Source organism: Pagrus major, chromosome 15, assembly GCF_040436345.1.
Source record: "Pagrus major chromosome 15, Pma_NU_1.0".
NCBI classification, from domain to species: Eukaryota; Metazoa; Chordata; class Actinopteri; order Spariformes; family Sparidae; genus Pagrus; species Pagrus major.
In genome coordinates, this window is record NC_133229.1 from 30,457,976 (window position 1) to 30,473,876 (window position 15,901).

Below are 15,901 nucleotides of genomic sequence, written 5' to 3' on the forward strand. Positions count from 1 at the left end.
GGAAGTCCAAAATGGCGATGGACGGAATGATGTCCACGTCTTCGGGTCTGTCTTACCACAACGCCGGGGACTTCTACCCCAGAAAGTTCGGCCCGAAGCCGGACGTGGTGCCGTCCGGGGTGACGGAGAGGAAAGTGGGTCCGCTGGACAAACCGGACATGGTGTCGGTGGATGTGATCAGCGTCAGTGATTCAGGTTTGTTATGCTAACAGGCTAACGGCTAACAACACGTAGCCAGGCAGGCGGCGGTGCTAACGGAGCTAACAGCTGTTTTTCTCAGTCCGACTGTGAAGTTTGTCACTTTATTCCGCCGTTAGTTGAATTAAATGACACTCATGTTGTCTTTAACTGTCAGCGTGAGCCGCTTCACTGCTTTGTGTGTCCGTGTGTGTCGCTGAAGCTTGTGTGTCGGCGTCTGTGTGTCGCTAATCCGGCTAGCAGTGAAGCTGCTGTCTGACAGTTTGAAGTGTAAATGAACAAACCTGTTCAGGCAGCAGGTTTGACTGGAGCTCACGGCGGGTTGTCATGTGGCTGTGGGATCATTTGGCTCCAGAGGTTTTGTCCTGCAGTTTAGTTTTAATCCTCTAAAGACAGATCAGGTCAACAATTACAATTTATGGTTTTAATTATCAAGTGAGGTGAAAACTTCCCCACATCATCATATTGTCTCTGGCAGAAGTGGATAAGTGGACTTTAATATTGACTTTTTAATGCTGCATCACAATATCGATATACATGGTGTTAATAGTAAAAGCTCAGCCGTTAAAAGGTTGAATTTGACCTTTTTATCAAGACACACAGGTAAACATTTTAATTAGGGAGGCACGATGTATATCGGGCAGATAATGGAAAATTTACGTTATCGGTTATCGGCAAATAAAGAAATTATAGCCGATAAGACCTGAAGAATTGTTTTTTTTGTTGACATAACAAGTGCAGCATCTGCTCACAGTAGGTGGTCGTGTTGCACCTTTAAAGTTGTTTTCTGAGCAGCCAATAAACACAGAGAAACGTCAAACTGCCGTAGACATGAGACACACACATGGGAACACAACACGAGGGAAGGAGTCTGATCACTGCTGTGGAAATATCAAGTAAACCATCTTTGCTCCCTACACCTGAGCCTTTCTGACGCTCAGGTGAAGTCATCCTGTGACGTTGAGGGTCATCAGTAAAGGTGTGACAGTAGAGAGATGTGTTGTGTTGTTATCACATGTTGATGGTTGAACCTGTTTTCCTCCACAGATGTCCACCTGCACAGGAAGAAGCATGAGCACGACACGTACGTCCTGGTGAGTGTCTCTGGCTGTTTTATCAGCTCCATGGCTTCTTTATCAATAAGATGAGTTTCAGTGTTGATCGCCATCTTTACTTCCCTCACTACCACACCCAGCAGCAGAGAGATCGTTCCCATAGATGTTTCTTGAATGAAGTTCTTCTGGTTGGACTGAAGTTTTCTTTCTTTTCTGTTTGAGAAGATTAAGAGGGATTGTTCGCTGTCATCTGTAACTTTTGTTGAAGAAAAAGACTGATGATGGTCTTTAATCCACCTTGTTTTTGTTGTAAAGATTAATGTTCCTGTGGAGATTTGAGTCTTTGACATGAGCTCACCACAGGACTGTGGACAGACCGGCCTTTATAAATCCAGACATTAGTGCTGAAACCTGAGACTTAATGTTGTTCATGTCCGTCTTCATGTCGCACTGAAACTGCTTAACAACAATCCTAGTTTACCTTTTTTGTCTTAGAAGTTGTTAATATAATATATAAACATGAAGGGAAAAGACGCATATAAAACATCGTGTGGAAGATCTCCACCGGCGTTATCTGAGAGAGACTCTGACAGCATGATTACATGTTAGATATTTATAGTGTAACTATAAAACCTCTGATTAATCACAACTGCCTGATCTCACAGCAACACCACATCAGGCTCAGCAGTCATGTAGTGTGTCTTTGTCCTCATAGTTTGATAAAACAAGTTGTTGTTGTTTTTTTAAAATTAATTAGCAGTTTATTGATCAGGGAAGAGCAAACTGAGACAGGGTTTCATTCCTTATCCCGTCCCTATTCACATCTTTAAAACTGTCTGGACCAGTACGAAAGTGTTTTTCATTTTCTTTTTGCCACAATGAGGACTTTTTGGACGAATAGGATTAGTCAGAACTTTGTATTACAATTTTTTAAAAAGTTTTTCAAGATAATAATTTGTTGACAAGGGAAAAGTGCACCCTGGGGCTGACATAAATTACATTTTAGATATTAAATATTAGGAATAATAATATTAGTTTTTGTCAAATACTTTGAAATGAAACGTATTATTTATTTTTCTAAGACTTTAACCTGTTCGCATTTTAATGGAAAAACATTGTATAAGATTTCTTTTATACTTAATTTTTACTAAATACTTCGAAACGATACTTCTACTTCAGCAGAGCTTAATTTATGACTGTTTGCATTTTCATGGTGGAACATTTTAAAGTGAATCCACGATTGTATACTTACATTTTATTACTTAATTTGAAATGATACTTTTACTTTTAGTCGAGCTTTTTGTTTGAAAATCACCTGTACTTCTACCTGAGCATGTTCGATCTGGTTTAACTCAATTTTAACATAATTTAATTGCTGTTTGAGACACTTAAACGGCTTAAAACTGTTTTTATTAAGTAAAGAATCTGACGTGTTGTTATTGAATCCCTTAAGAGAATAATCATCACCTGCAGATCCGTTAGATTGTTGTTCTTCTGCAGCTTCTCCACCACTTGGTGGCAGCGTAGTTCACACTTTCCCTCCTGCTCTGCTTTACTATCACAGACTGAATGAACCTGATTATCATTCATGAGAACTGAACACAATCATTTCAGCTGGCGTTTTATTTTATTGTCTTTCTGTATCAAACAAAGTATTGTAATTTATTTCTTTCTTTCTTTCTTGTGTTTGATCTGCAGGGCACCATTCATCCATTCAGGAAGACGCACAGATCCGTCTTTGGAAAACTCCTGCAGGAGTTCAGACTGGTCTCCTCAGACAGACGGGTGAGTGCGTGTGAAACAAAACACTGTGATATTTGTGGTATCTGTGTATATATGTGTGGTATTTTTCACTTCGTGTTTGTGATCATCTAAACGTCGTCTTGGTGTCGCTCAGTCGTTCTAATCTCATTCTGCTGTAAGCTGGTTAGATTCTGTGTCTTCTACACGGACTCAAACCCAAACACCTCCAGTAATCCTGTTTTCCTATCAGGTCACCGTGTTCCAGTGAAAGCAGCAGGGATGATGCTCTAATAGTAAAACACCATCAGCCACCAGCTGATCGCTGGTCTGGTCCACTTTGTCTGGACTGCAGTCACTCTATTCTATATTTTCATTTAATTTATTGTTGCTGGTTTAAGTTTACGAGGTGCTTTGATGTCTCATTTGGGCCATTTATCCCCTGTTGTCTTTCATTTTTAATCGCTGCTTCTGTCACCTCGGATCCACGTCAGTTACAATACCAATGATAATAATTGCTCTCTTAAAAATGTCGCGTTGTTGAGCAGCAATACTGACCCAGATGCGAGATCACCCGCAGCGTGTCCGTATTTGCTTTATTGAGCATGTTGACCGCTCGTGCTGCATTCGATACGTGGTTGGTGAACATATCTCACACTTGTACTGCAGTAAGGGAAGTTCCTGTTCCTGCAGGCTGTGATCTGGTCTGATGAACATAAATTAATTATTCCAACAACTCTGAATTCACCTCCTGAAAACAGAGAGCAACAACAGAGTTTGTCCTAATTTCCCTCTCAAAAACATGTTTAGTTGAAACACTGAAAAGATTTTTTTTTTTCTAAAATTAGAGTAAAAAAAAGTAGTAGTGCAGCGCCACAACAAAACAGGGACAGATGTAGGTTAAGATGAAAACACTTCCAAACAACACTGGAGACATGATAATGAATGTGATCGGACATGATTGTGTTGCTTTGTGTGCGTGTGTGTGTCAGCGTTATTGTACTATAATCCACTTTGAGCACACACTGGCGGGGGGTCTTGCTTCCCCATAGAGCCTTGGATTGGATTACACGGTGTCGTACACGGCTTAGAGGCCAAACATAGTTCAAACCGGCGAAAGTTGAGATGTGCTTCCTCAGCGCCTCGTCGGCCTTGTCCCACGTCTCCTCTTACCTTTTGTGTTGTGAAATAAACCAGAGACTTGTCTACATCTGATTTCCGCTTCACTTTGACTGATGCAGGAGTTTTTACAAGCCGATACAGCAGAGTCGACATCTTTACACCAGAAATATTAGATGAACCCAGTGTTTTCTCTGACATTGACAACCATCTGAAACAACATTTAATCCATTATGAAAAACAAAGAGCCTCTAAATAAAGTGTGTGCTGGATTGCTGAGCTCTGGAAACACCCTCTCCACACACCTTTTACGCACGCGTCATCAAGAAACTGATCATTTGATTAGCACGCCCATGTTGCACACTGATTGGTCAGGTGTGAGGAAGTGAGCCAGAGTACGTAGACTTGCATCACAAGTCCAGAGAGAGCAGTTTCAATATTTGTATAAGTCACGCAGTTTGAGGCGAGACAATTTTCAGCCCTGAAATATCAATTTTATATTAAAGGAAAGATTTTATTTTGTTGAAATGATTCATGAAAGTCACCAAAAATAAAGATTCCAAGAGATAGAAATTCAGTTTGTTACAAAGTTCAGTTTCTCAAATCTGTCCAGAGTGAACCCTCTTCGCAAACAAATCAATAAAGGATCTTTGAAAAAAATAAATAAACCAACCTCTTTCCTCGGGTACCAGTCAGCTGATCGTCTTCATCACACTGTAAGTGACGCTGCAGGCTAATGCTAAGCTATGTTTTGTTTTCGCTTCGGACAGACGCAAGAAGAAAAAAAATACGAGGAAACTTGTAGATCCTGCTTTTGATTTCAGGGATCGAAACCGAAAACTCATCTCAATCAATTCTTGATTTGGATTCAAAATCTTGACGCCCTTATTTAATATTTTTCCTCCATAAATTTAGGAGACAGATTTGAAAACTTGTGGTCAAAATTGAAGCAGCAGAGGCAGAGAAACCCTGAATTTTTTGTTACGTACATCATTCAAACTCCAAAAACACAAAGTCCTACACCTCCTATAATGCAACCGAACTGTGTCTATTTATTAGACAGTAAACTCTATAAATAACCTCACAGAGTTACAGAGGCTGTTTACTACTACGTGTTCATAAAGCTGGACGCTGGTGTTCGAGCCCGTCGGCCTCTGCGGCTGTAACAAAATGTTCTGATAGAAGTGGAGCAGGGACACGAGGCCGTCAGCAGAGGAAAGACATGACTGGAGGACAGGAGAGTGAGAGGACCAGGCGTCATCTCACTTCTGCTCTAACAACCCAGTCGGAAACTCCTCTGTCCGTGTTAACAGGCCGCCGCTGCCGCCGATTCATTATGTAAGTAGGTTTATTTTGAGAGGAGAACACGGCCGCCCCGGAGATACAGAGCCCTGACGGCTCCCGTCTGAGAGGGAGGGGACGGGTTTTGGATTTTCATTGAGTCCCGGCAGGTCGTGACGGCGGCAAAAAACATACTTCCAGCCCGTTATCATGAACCTGACTTCTCCTTCCTGCTCTGCTTCAGAGGCTAATATGAGTCACGCCCCTGCTCACCACGATGACACACATTTGCTCGGCGCTGCCCGATGATGCAGCGGCGTGGCACGATGGCGCTCAACAGTGATGTAATCAGTCCTGGCGGAGGCAGGAGCTCCTTATTTTTATTACAGTACCTGGTGACTGAGCCGCCGTACGGCCGCCGCAGCCCCCGTCACTCCAATGTCACATGTAACCTCGATACGTTGGCACGCCGTGATGCCGCCGGACAGCCGGGCGCCGCCGCTGACGGACAGACGAGGGCAGCAGAGCGTCAGGATTCAACAACTGTGTTCCTCCTCCAGGCGGAGTGCATGTGTACGTGAAGGGGGGAGGGGTGGGGAATGTTTTGGACCAAGTGCTGTCTCTCTGTTTGCATACACAGACACATGCACGCATGCACGCACACACACACAAACACACACACACACACTCACACACACACTGTGGGTCTCCCATGCCTGTCGCTGGCTAGTGCTGTCACCAGACGCCCCAGTGCTGTCATAACACTGCACACCACAGTAATTGTAGATTTCACAGCACTCGGCGCTCCCCACCACGGCATATGACTCCAACACAAAGTGACAGGCCAGGACACACACACACACACACACACACAACCACACACACACACGTTGCCTTGTTCCATTTCTTGTTTCTCTCCCCACACACACACACACACAAACACTCTCTCTCTTTCTGCTCAGAGGGCGAGTTTAGACTCAAGGTTTTATTTTTTTGTGCTTCATTGAAAATTCTGCTGAATTTCCATCGAGGCAGACGGAGTGAGAACAGCTGAATGGGCTCAGAGACCGAACCGTTGCCATCGAGAAAAAAACAAAACACTTTAACAACCTATGTTAACGTTTTCCTTAAAGGAACAGTTCACCCAAAAATGAAATTAATGTCATCACAGTAAAACAGAGTTGCAGCATTCTGCTAAACAGCTGAAGCAGCTGGAGACCCGAACCAAAGATAAAATGGCTTCTTACAGCTCGTCAGGTGTAATCCAGGTCTCCAGAAGCTCCGAGATCACAAACTGATTAGATTTTTTTATGTTTTAAAACAAGTCCCCAGCTACTTCAGTTGTTTAGGAGAACACTGTTGTTTTGTGGACTGCTGGTTGGTTTGTCGGCACGATCACAAAAAAAAACTATTAACGGATTTCCATGAAACTGGGATGGAGGATGGATCTCGTCCCAGAACCGATCAAATCCAGGATTTTCATTTCTGATTTCCTTTAACATTGCATGATTCAATGAATTTCTCAGGGAACAATACATGGATCTTGGTGTAGTGTCCCCTCTGGTCGCTGCCCCTTGTTGCCCTTCTGCCTCTATCCTTCTGCATCATGAGCTGCCTCAGTGGGGGAGGGGTGAGCCCATGTAAGACCTTTAAAGACGAGGCAGCCGTCTGCAAAAAAGCTGTGTAAATTATTGAAGGAGCTGAGAGATAATTAATGAAAGGATTTTAATTACACAGAACAACATTTGTGTTTCTCAATTGACTTTGTTTTTGCAGCTCAGGAGAAACATTTAAATAAATAGATCCATTAGCATTTTTTTCCCCAAATGTAGACTCATAGTAAACCGTCATGTTCCTGCTGATCAGCGCTGCTCGTCCTCAGCTCTCAGCCTGTTTTCTGCTCTCACGTCCTCTCACGGTGACCTCCCCCTGAGCTGCTATTTGTGGTGCTGATTCAGACTGTAGTGACCATGTTAGGCCCGCCCAGCCAGTCCTCGTTCAGTCGGGAGAATTCACCCAAATCCCGGACGAAGCAGGTCAACCGCAGGGCAGGAATCTCACTGTCCATCCAGCAGCCAAAACCCAGCAGCTCCCAGTCAGTTTGTAGGTTTGGATTTGGATTAGACGGGCGGCTGGTCACCTGCCAGAGCGTCTGCGACAGGACGCTGACTGACAGTCGGGGGATCCCCTGCTGGTTAGAAGTCCGACTGAGCCTGTTTTATATCTCCTGTGGCTCTGGAGGAGCTCTGTGTCACTGAGTTATCTACGTCTGAGCTCTTAATTCAACAGAAACCTGGACACAGGGAGCTCAAGGCTCTTAAAAAGTGAAAGATACAGTGTTTTTGGACTGGAGATGCTATTAATGATTATTTTTATCATCCATGAAGTGTCTGGTTGTTTAAATCAATCAATCGTTTAATCATTCGGTCAAAAAAATGTCAAAAACATGCTGATCATGAAATCTTCAAACGTCTGAATTGATTTTTTTGTCCAACCAACAGTCCAGTACCGAAGATACTCTGTGTGCTGTGATACAACGAAGAAAAACTACAATTATTCACACTTAACGTCTCTAATAGGACCAGAACCTGACCGATATGCAGGTTCTGGGTCCGATATTAGGGAGTAAAAAATGCTGATATTGATGTATCAGCTGATATACACACATTTTTGCAACAATCCCTCAAATGTGGTTATCAAACACTTGTGGCAAATAGAGGAGGCAGAATGTTTTACAGTTTAACAAAAAACTTGATCGTCTTAAATGACATCAATGCACAGAAACAGTAACAGTATCTGTGACGGGACGATAATATTGGCAAACCGATGTATCAGTCGGGCTCTGAAAAGGACTACAAATCTCTGGTGCTTTGATTTTGACAAACAACGTTCCTAATTAATTTCCCCGACATTTAAATGAGAGCTTAAACTTCTTTGACTCGTCTGAAAGTAAGAAAACACTCAGAAAACTGTAATCTGTAAGGTTAAATATTGTCCAAAAGAATATTACATAGATGACATCTGACGTTACAACAGAGTTGTTAAAATTAGTAACAGAGTTTTAGAAAGACAAAACATGTCAGTGCAAATTATGTCAGAATGTAATTTAAATATGTACATTAATGAAATAATAAGTTCAACCAACTAATATTTCTGGTGCCAACTAATGAGCGCAGTAAAATGTAATCGACCAGTCGAGTGAATCGTCTCTTGTGAGCTTCTTGACTTTATGAAAGTGAAGTACCTTCAGTCAGACACGCTCTGATGTGGGTTTTAAAACTCTGATGTTTTAAAATCATTAAAAAGTAGTAAAGTGCTTCTGTGCTGCAGTTTAAGGGTATAGGGATGTTCAGTGAACAAAACCACTCTGCAGAGTTTTACATGTAACGTTTAATTTCTTGTCCTTCTGTCATACCTGTGATCAGACGTGTTCACCTGGAAACTGATTGTTTATATTTTAATTCTGGCTTTTTGATTTTCTTTAGTTCCTTTTCTTACTGAAAAAGGTTTTTGTGATGTTCGTCGTTCAGATTTAAATGAACTAAATTAGTTTTGTTTGTCTCTTCACGTTGTTGCACTGTTACCTGGGGATAGTGACCGGGGAAACACCGATGCCTCTTCCTGTTTTGGTTGCACGATGGCAGACGCACTTCCTTTGTGCCGTATTTTCACCAGTGTTTCGGTCTCTGTGTGGGAATACTGCAGCAAGACGTGATTACATTTTATTACGTACACAGAATGAGATCCCGTCACCCTGTGTGCATAATGAATGAGCCGTGTTGGGCCGTGACCCAGAGGTTGAGCCTCTCTGCTCCTGCTCGTCGTCTTTAACAGTTATTGTGTTTGTTTGTTGTCGTCCTCAGTCGTGGAGGATCCTGCTGTTCGGGGCTCTCAACCTGCTGTGTACCGGCTGTCTGCTGATGTGGTGCAGCTCCACCAACAGCATGGGTGAGCACACACACACACACACACACACACACACACACACACACACACACACACATAAAACAAACACAGTGACAGAGGGAGATGCAGATAGACACATGCAAACTGACACACACACAGACGGACGTACACAGACTGACAGACACACACAGAGAAAAAAACACTCTGAGCCTCGGACACAGACATTAACTGTTGGAGATACCTGTCTACACACAGTAAACACAGATTGACAGTTACACACACACATGCACAAGTGTGTGTGTGCGCTGCATCTTTACACACACACACTGTGAGGAAGTCTTTAGGAAGTGTGTTAGCAAAGCCGTCTCACCAGAGGGGTTCAGACTGATCCTACTGCTGCTGCTAGTGTGTGTGTGTGTGTCTGTGTGTCTGTGTGTGTGTCTGTGTGTGTGTGTGTGTGTGTGTCTGTGTTTGAGGGGGTCACCTCAGTCAAAATATGGCACTTTAAAGGGCACGTTGAAGAAACGGAGTCTTCACAGCGTCTGTTTTTAGCCTCCGGTGCTACAACACAGAGAACACATCTGTCATATTTTGACGAGCACATTTTTTTCCTTCCTCTCAAACGCAGCCGCAGCCGAGCGGTGCTGCGTCTGCCGTTAGGAGAGGAACATCTTAAAGAAGATGTTTCCGGTCTTTCTCCTGTTTGTTGTTTGACTCGTGATACTCTGTAGCAGTTAGCAGGTTAGCAGTCGCATCATTATTTGGGTCATAATCATCTGTTTCATTGTCGTCTTCCTCCTCGAAGTACTTGCTGTACTCACCATCAACATCGTCGGCCATTGTTACTGTTTGAAGCGTACCTTTAGATACTTTTGAGTCTGCACCGAGGCTATAAAGACACGCAGAGAGCACTGAAAACACCAAATCCCATAATGCATTTTACAGCCCACACTTGTATTTCAGAGGATCCTGATTCGTTTCATCAGTCACGATGACATAATCCAAAACATGCATACGTGGCACCTGGTTTTAAAGTTATATTGTATACGTCTGCATGTTGCAGCCAGTCTTAATCGGTTAAATCCAGAAAAAGACGGATAAGGATATCCAAAGTCTACAAGACAGCGTTTTTTCCCTAATGGCTAACATGATGCTAACATGGCGCTGTGAAGTTACAGCTGACTGTGAACATGCTGACATGATGTCTGCTGGGTCAGACAGACGGGAAACAAAACTACAGGTTAGACAACGTTATTGTGAAAGAGATAAAAATAAACTTTGATTATTACCCACATTGATCCACTTCCTGCTTCAGCTTTGACCGACTGTTGTTACTGTAGTTCAAGTGGTTCTCCTGTACAGTGAGAGTTTATTACCGACATTTCAGGTGTGCTCACTTTCAGTTTCACCTCCAAACAAATGCTTTTTGTTACTGATGATGAAATATGAAGAAAAATGTGGAGTTTTTTGTTTTTGTTTCCTAATCCAGCCACTTTAAGATGCCTTTCTTTTGCTTAATTCTCTTAATTTACAGATCAGATGTGACGTGCAGTCTGGCAGATGTGTGACAGTGTTGTCACGATACTGTAATTTCTAACTTCAATACAATACCTTGAAAAATATCAATATTTGAGGGCCTAAAATTTGAGATTTAAATGAGAAGATATCTATAACGAGGCTGCAGCGTTGTGTGTCAGAGAGTAGAGGGGAATAAAACAAAACAAAACTAAAAACGTTGCTCGTACCGATGTATTGATACTGTGGAAAAAGAATATTGAAACCATATCAAATATTCAGAATCGATGGCGATACTTGTTCTTGATCGGGTGCCTCCTAATTTACTGTCAGCTGTATTAATTACTTTATAATGATGAGCAAACTGCTTTAGTTTTTACTTTAGTGTCCTGTGTTGAGTCCAAACACTGTTGCAGATATTCTCTTTTCTCCCTGGAAGCAATGAAGTGCTGAGAGTTTTGGGCTTGAAAGATTCTGAATATTTGCATGAAATATTGTTCGCCAGCAGCTTGAATAAATACCAATGTTGTCCTGGTGTGTGTGTGTGTGTGTGTGTGTGTGTGTGTGTGTGTGTATGATTGTGTGTGTGAGCAGAGCAGCAGCACTTAAAACCATTTCTCTGCCTCAGCTGAGCTGTCCGCTGGCTTCGCTCTGAACGCTGTGACGAGCTTTATAGTTCAGGCACTAAAACACACTCAGACACACACAAACACACACACAAAGTTCAGTTACCGTACCGTGAGAGGTGCTTACAGGTGTGTGTGTGTGTGTGTGTGTGTGTGTGTGTGTGTGTGTGTGTGTGTGTGTGTGAGGGAGCAGAGTGCAGATTTTAAAGGTTAAAGAGGACGAATAATGAAATACTTAGGCCTGATCAGATACATGCTTTAGACTCAGTCGTTAATGTATATGTTGGATTAGGTGTGATTTAGCTCGAGGTCGAGGGCTTAAAGAGTAATCAGAAGACTGTGTAGCAGGTTTGGGTGTCGATGTGAGACACACACAGATGTGTAGTGAACATCTGTACGGGAAGACGGAGTGTTTATGGTCAGAGAGGCTCGTGTCTGCCACCAACATTAAATCCTCTCAGGGATTCCATCACTCAGGAAAATGCTGCCATGAAAAGAACAACATGCAACCTTATCCCCGCTCGCCCGCTCTGCCTGCAGATACTGCAGCATAAGCCACACACACACACACACACACACACACACACACACACACACACACACACACACACACACACACACACACGTACAGCGGCGGCGTCGGGTGTCGTGCAGACAGGAAGCGGAGGACAGGTATCGAACAAACACGGGGAAGGCGACACCGCCGTCGATACTCGGCCCCCGATGAGAACAACAGGAGCAGACAGCGGCCCGGTCTCAATACTGTCAGTCAGATTCCTCGTCATGGATTAAGTCTCCTCCAATCACAGCATCAGAAAATGCGGCCGCCACACACTCAGACTGGAAGTAACTCAGTACATCTGCAACTTAACTTTTCCTTCGCTACGTTCGTGTGACAGCTGGAGTCACTGGTCACTCCCCAAAGTGTCTGATGGTTTCCTCATATTTCCAGATTTCCTTCCAGCTCACTGCTGATATCAAAACTGTCAACTGTAGAGTAGATTTGGGTTGTGTAGTGTGTGGAGTGTTTCCTTCTGATGACCTCTTCTGTTTAAAGCTGCAACAGTTACTTGATTAATTGAAGAATTAATTGTCTAAAAATGACACCAGTGCATTAAAAGTGTTGTGCAGCAGGACGACACATTGTACGTTTATCTGGAGGACTCAGGTTAATGAGCTGAGCTGTTTCTCACTCGTTGTTCACCCTCAACCTGACCGACTGAACAATATCTGTGTGCTTATATATCTTAGTGTGTGTGTGTATGTGTGTGTGTGTGTGTGTGTGTGTGCGCTCGTGTAAGGGCCAATGAGCTCTCCTCACATCCTTCGCTGTTTGCTGAAAAGACCCTGATGATGTACATTAGAGCGTTCAGTGTTTGTCTTCCACCTCATTAGACGCCACTCACACATACATTTACAGTGTGTGTTTCTATTCATATACCTCACACACACACACACACACACACACACACACACACACAAACACGGATATCGTCCTCACAAGCCCATACCTACAGACTTGTATTAGAAATCAGCCTTTAATGTTGATTTCTTTTTAACATTTTCTCAAGCAGGGGATGTTTCTGTACGGGTCAAAATTCAGAATAATTACATGCTTGTAACAAAATCTAATACTTCATTTGCAGACATTTTAAAATGATTTTATTCATTTTACTTTAAAATAACTAAACTCGCCTCCAATTCAGCTTTAATCTGCAGCGTCTGTTATTTTGTCGCTCAGTTGGAACGTTGTGTGCGTTTGGAAAATGTGTACATCTGATGCCTCGAGTGCATTTCCGCCTTTACTTTAAATGAAGCATAACCCACATATAAGGCTGTCCACACACACAGACACACACACACACACACACACACACACACACACACACACACACACACACACACGTCCCTGTTGACCCCGCCTTTGCAAGTCTAATACCATGTTCTAGAGCAACTGCCACACTGACAGAGCCTCATATGTACATATTGTACATGGCTGCACTCTACTGCACACACACACACACACACACACACACACACACACACACACACACACACACACACACACACACACACACACACACACACACGGCCGTGGCCCCATTAGCTCATGACTTACGGCTTAACAGACGTGTAAATACACACTATTCCATATAGACATACATATGCACACACACACACACACTCCCCCCTGCAATCTGGTCCAATGCTCTCATCTTGGCTGTCAGCCTGTTTGCAAACACACACACACACACACACACACACACACACACACACACACACACACACACACACGCAGACGGCGGTATAGACTCCATACATGCCTTCCTTGTGCTCTGAGGCGGTTAACCCTCAGTCGACCTGTGAAGCTGCCCAAAGAGATAATCAGACTGCAGCTTATCCAGACGCACTGTGTCGCTTCCCGTGTGTGTGTGTGTTTGTGTGTGTGTGTACGTATGTGAGTTAAGAGAACATGCGACCAGATTGCTGTGTGTGCGTGTGTGTGTGCGTGTGTGTGTGTGTCAGTTCCAGTCCACTGACTCTGGTGCAACATGGTTCAGACATTATTTACACGTGTTTGTGTTAAAAGTTTCGTGAAGTGAAAAAAGACGCTCACAAACTAACGACGTTGTTTCTTACGAGCAGAACGTGAGGAACTTTTTCTTTCCCTACTTTAAATGAGAAGCAGCTCATTGGTCATTGATTGACCAATCAGAAAAGGCCTTTGCAGGTTTTCAGTCTGAGCCATGTAAAAGGATAATGCAGTCGTCCTCAGAACTTTTGACCAGTTGCTGGGATGTCTGAGGTTAATGCAAATCTGAGCTTCTTAAAGCTGCATTGATCATTTTCGCCACTGGGGTGCAGCAGAGCATGCTCAAACTGCAAATGCATATTATCACCCTTTGTGAAGTTGTTGTGGTGCACATGACAGCCAACAGTTGCATATTTAATCAATATCATATTATAGATTTTACAGTTGTACTGTGACCAACTAAATACAAGGCATAAACACATTGTTGTGGGGGAATTAACTCTCAAAATAAAAATAAAACCTTTTTGCGAGGGTTATCTACATTTCCAATAACTCGGCAACACTCAGTCACGTCAGTAGATTCCTTTACTGGTGTTTGGAGCATATTTCCCGTCGAGTCAGACCGAGCTGCATCGATTTGCTTTTCCATCTCCAGTTTTACTGCACCAAGGTGAGCTGAGTCGAGCCGGCGATTGACCCGCTATTGTGCTATCTTTTTTTTTTCCCACGGACAAATTTAGCTGCTACATCCGTAAGCTTGACGTGTATTTTTAAGCTAGTTGGACCGTGCTCATCGGCACAGCTGATGGAGGATGCAGGATCGTCCGACATCACGGCCAGTAAGAGATAGAAATCCACAACATGTTTTTATCTGAGGAGATATTCTGTTTCAGTCCTTATTTGTTGGCGCTTTCAGAAACATCATTTTCACTGCAGTCATAAAAGTGTTGCACACAAGCAGTGATGTTAGGATACAACCAAAACTAAGACAAATAAAGAAGCTCTACTGCGTTCAGCTTCACTTTGAACCCTACGATACTTTAATTGACGCGGTGGTGATCATCCTCTGTTTCACTGTAGCTGACTCAGCACATCAGGCAACAATTAGCAGCTGTGTGTGTTTGTGCACATACAGGTCGGGTTGTGTGTCTGTGTGTGTCTCTGTGTGTGTGTTAGTGCTGTTTAAGCAGAGTCGTTGTTGCACTGTTGCTGAAACATGAGTTGATGATGAATCTACAGAACTGTGTGTGTGTGTGTGTTTGTGTGTTTGCAGTCAGTCTTTTCCTCCCGTATCAAATTGTGCAGCGGACGACTGGATCAACTTTCAGCTTTTTACCAAAGTAAAGACATCAGCTTTTTGTCCCACCGGAGACACACAGACACACACACACACTTCAGCTCTGTCTTTCACCTTACCTCACCTCTCTCTCTCTCTCTCTCTCTCTCTCTCTCTCTCTCTCTCTCTCTCTCTCTCTCTCTCTCTCTCTCTCTCACCTGTATCTCACCCTCGTCTGTCTCCCCACACTCGTTGACCCCACCCTCCTGTCCTGTCGCCTCCTCTCGTCCCAGCTGATGGACGGACGGACGGACGGATGGACTGTCCTCCGCCTACACATCCTCTGTGTGCGTCTGTACATTTGAACCTGTCCAGATTAGTCAAACCTCAGGTGTGGACAGGACGCAGTATAGGTACAGGGAAAGTATACAGAGACACTCTTACTTAAGACAGTAATCATGTGTCAGGATGCAGCAAACACAGATGTGCCGCTGTTTCTATCGAGTCTTGATCTGTAAAGATGCCCCGAGACCTGTCATCGACATTTTAAATTCTGCTTTAAAGAGATAGATGGCTACATAGCATTAAGTGTGTTTAGCTGCCATATTTCTTTATATAACTCCATATATGATTTATTCAACTCTCAAAGATC

The 15,901-nt window shown here is 43.3% G+C and overlaps 1 protein-coding gene across 1 annotated transcript in view; it reads left to right on the forward strand.

The window, feature by feature from the left end:
- Window positions 1-15,901, forward strand: part of slc30a6 (solute carrier family 30 member 6) — a 62,240-nt gene continuing 46,339 nt past the window's right edge. Inside the window, exons 1-4 of the mRNA XM_073482201.1 lie at window positions 1-195; window positions 1,246-1,292; window positions 2,952-3,038; window positions 9,257-9,341. Of these exons, the coding sequence (XP_073338302.1) occupies window positions 12-195; window positions 1,246-1,292; window positions 2,952-3,038; window positions 9,257-9,341 (403 nt within the window). The 5' untranslated portion in view covers window positions 1-11. The remainder of the gene's footprint in view (window positions 196-1,245; window positions 1,293-2,951; window positions 3,039-9,256; window positions 9,342-15,901) is intronic.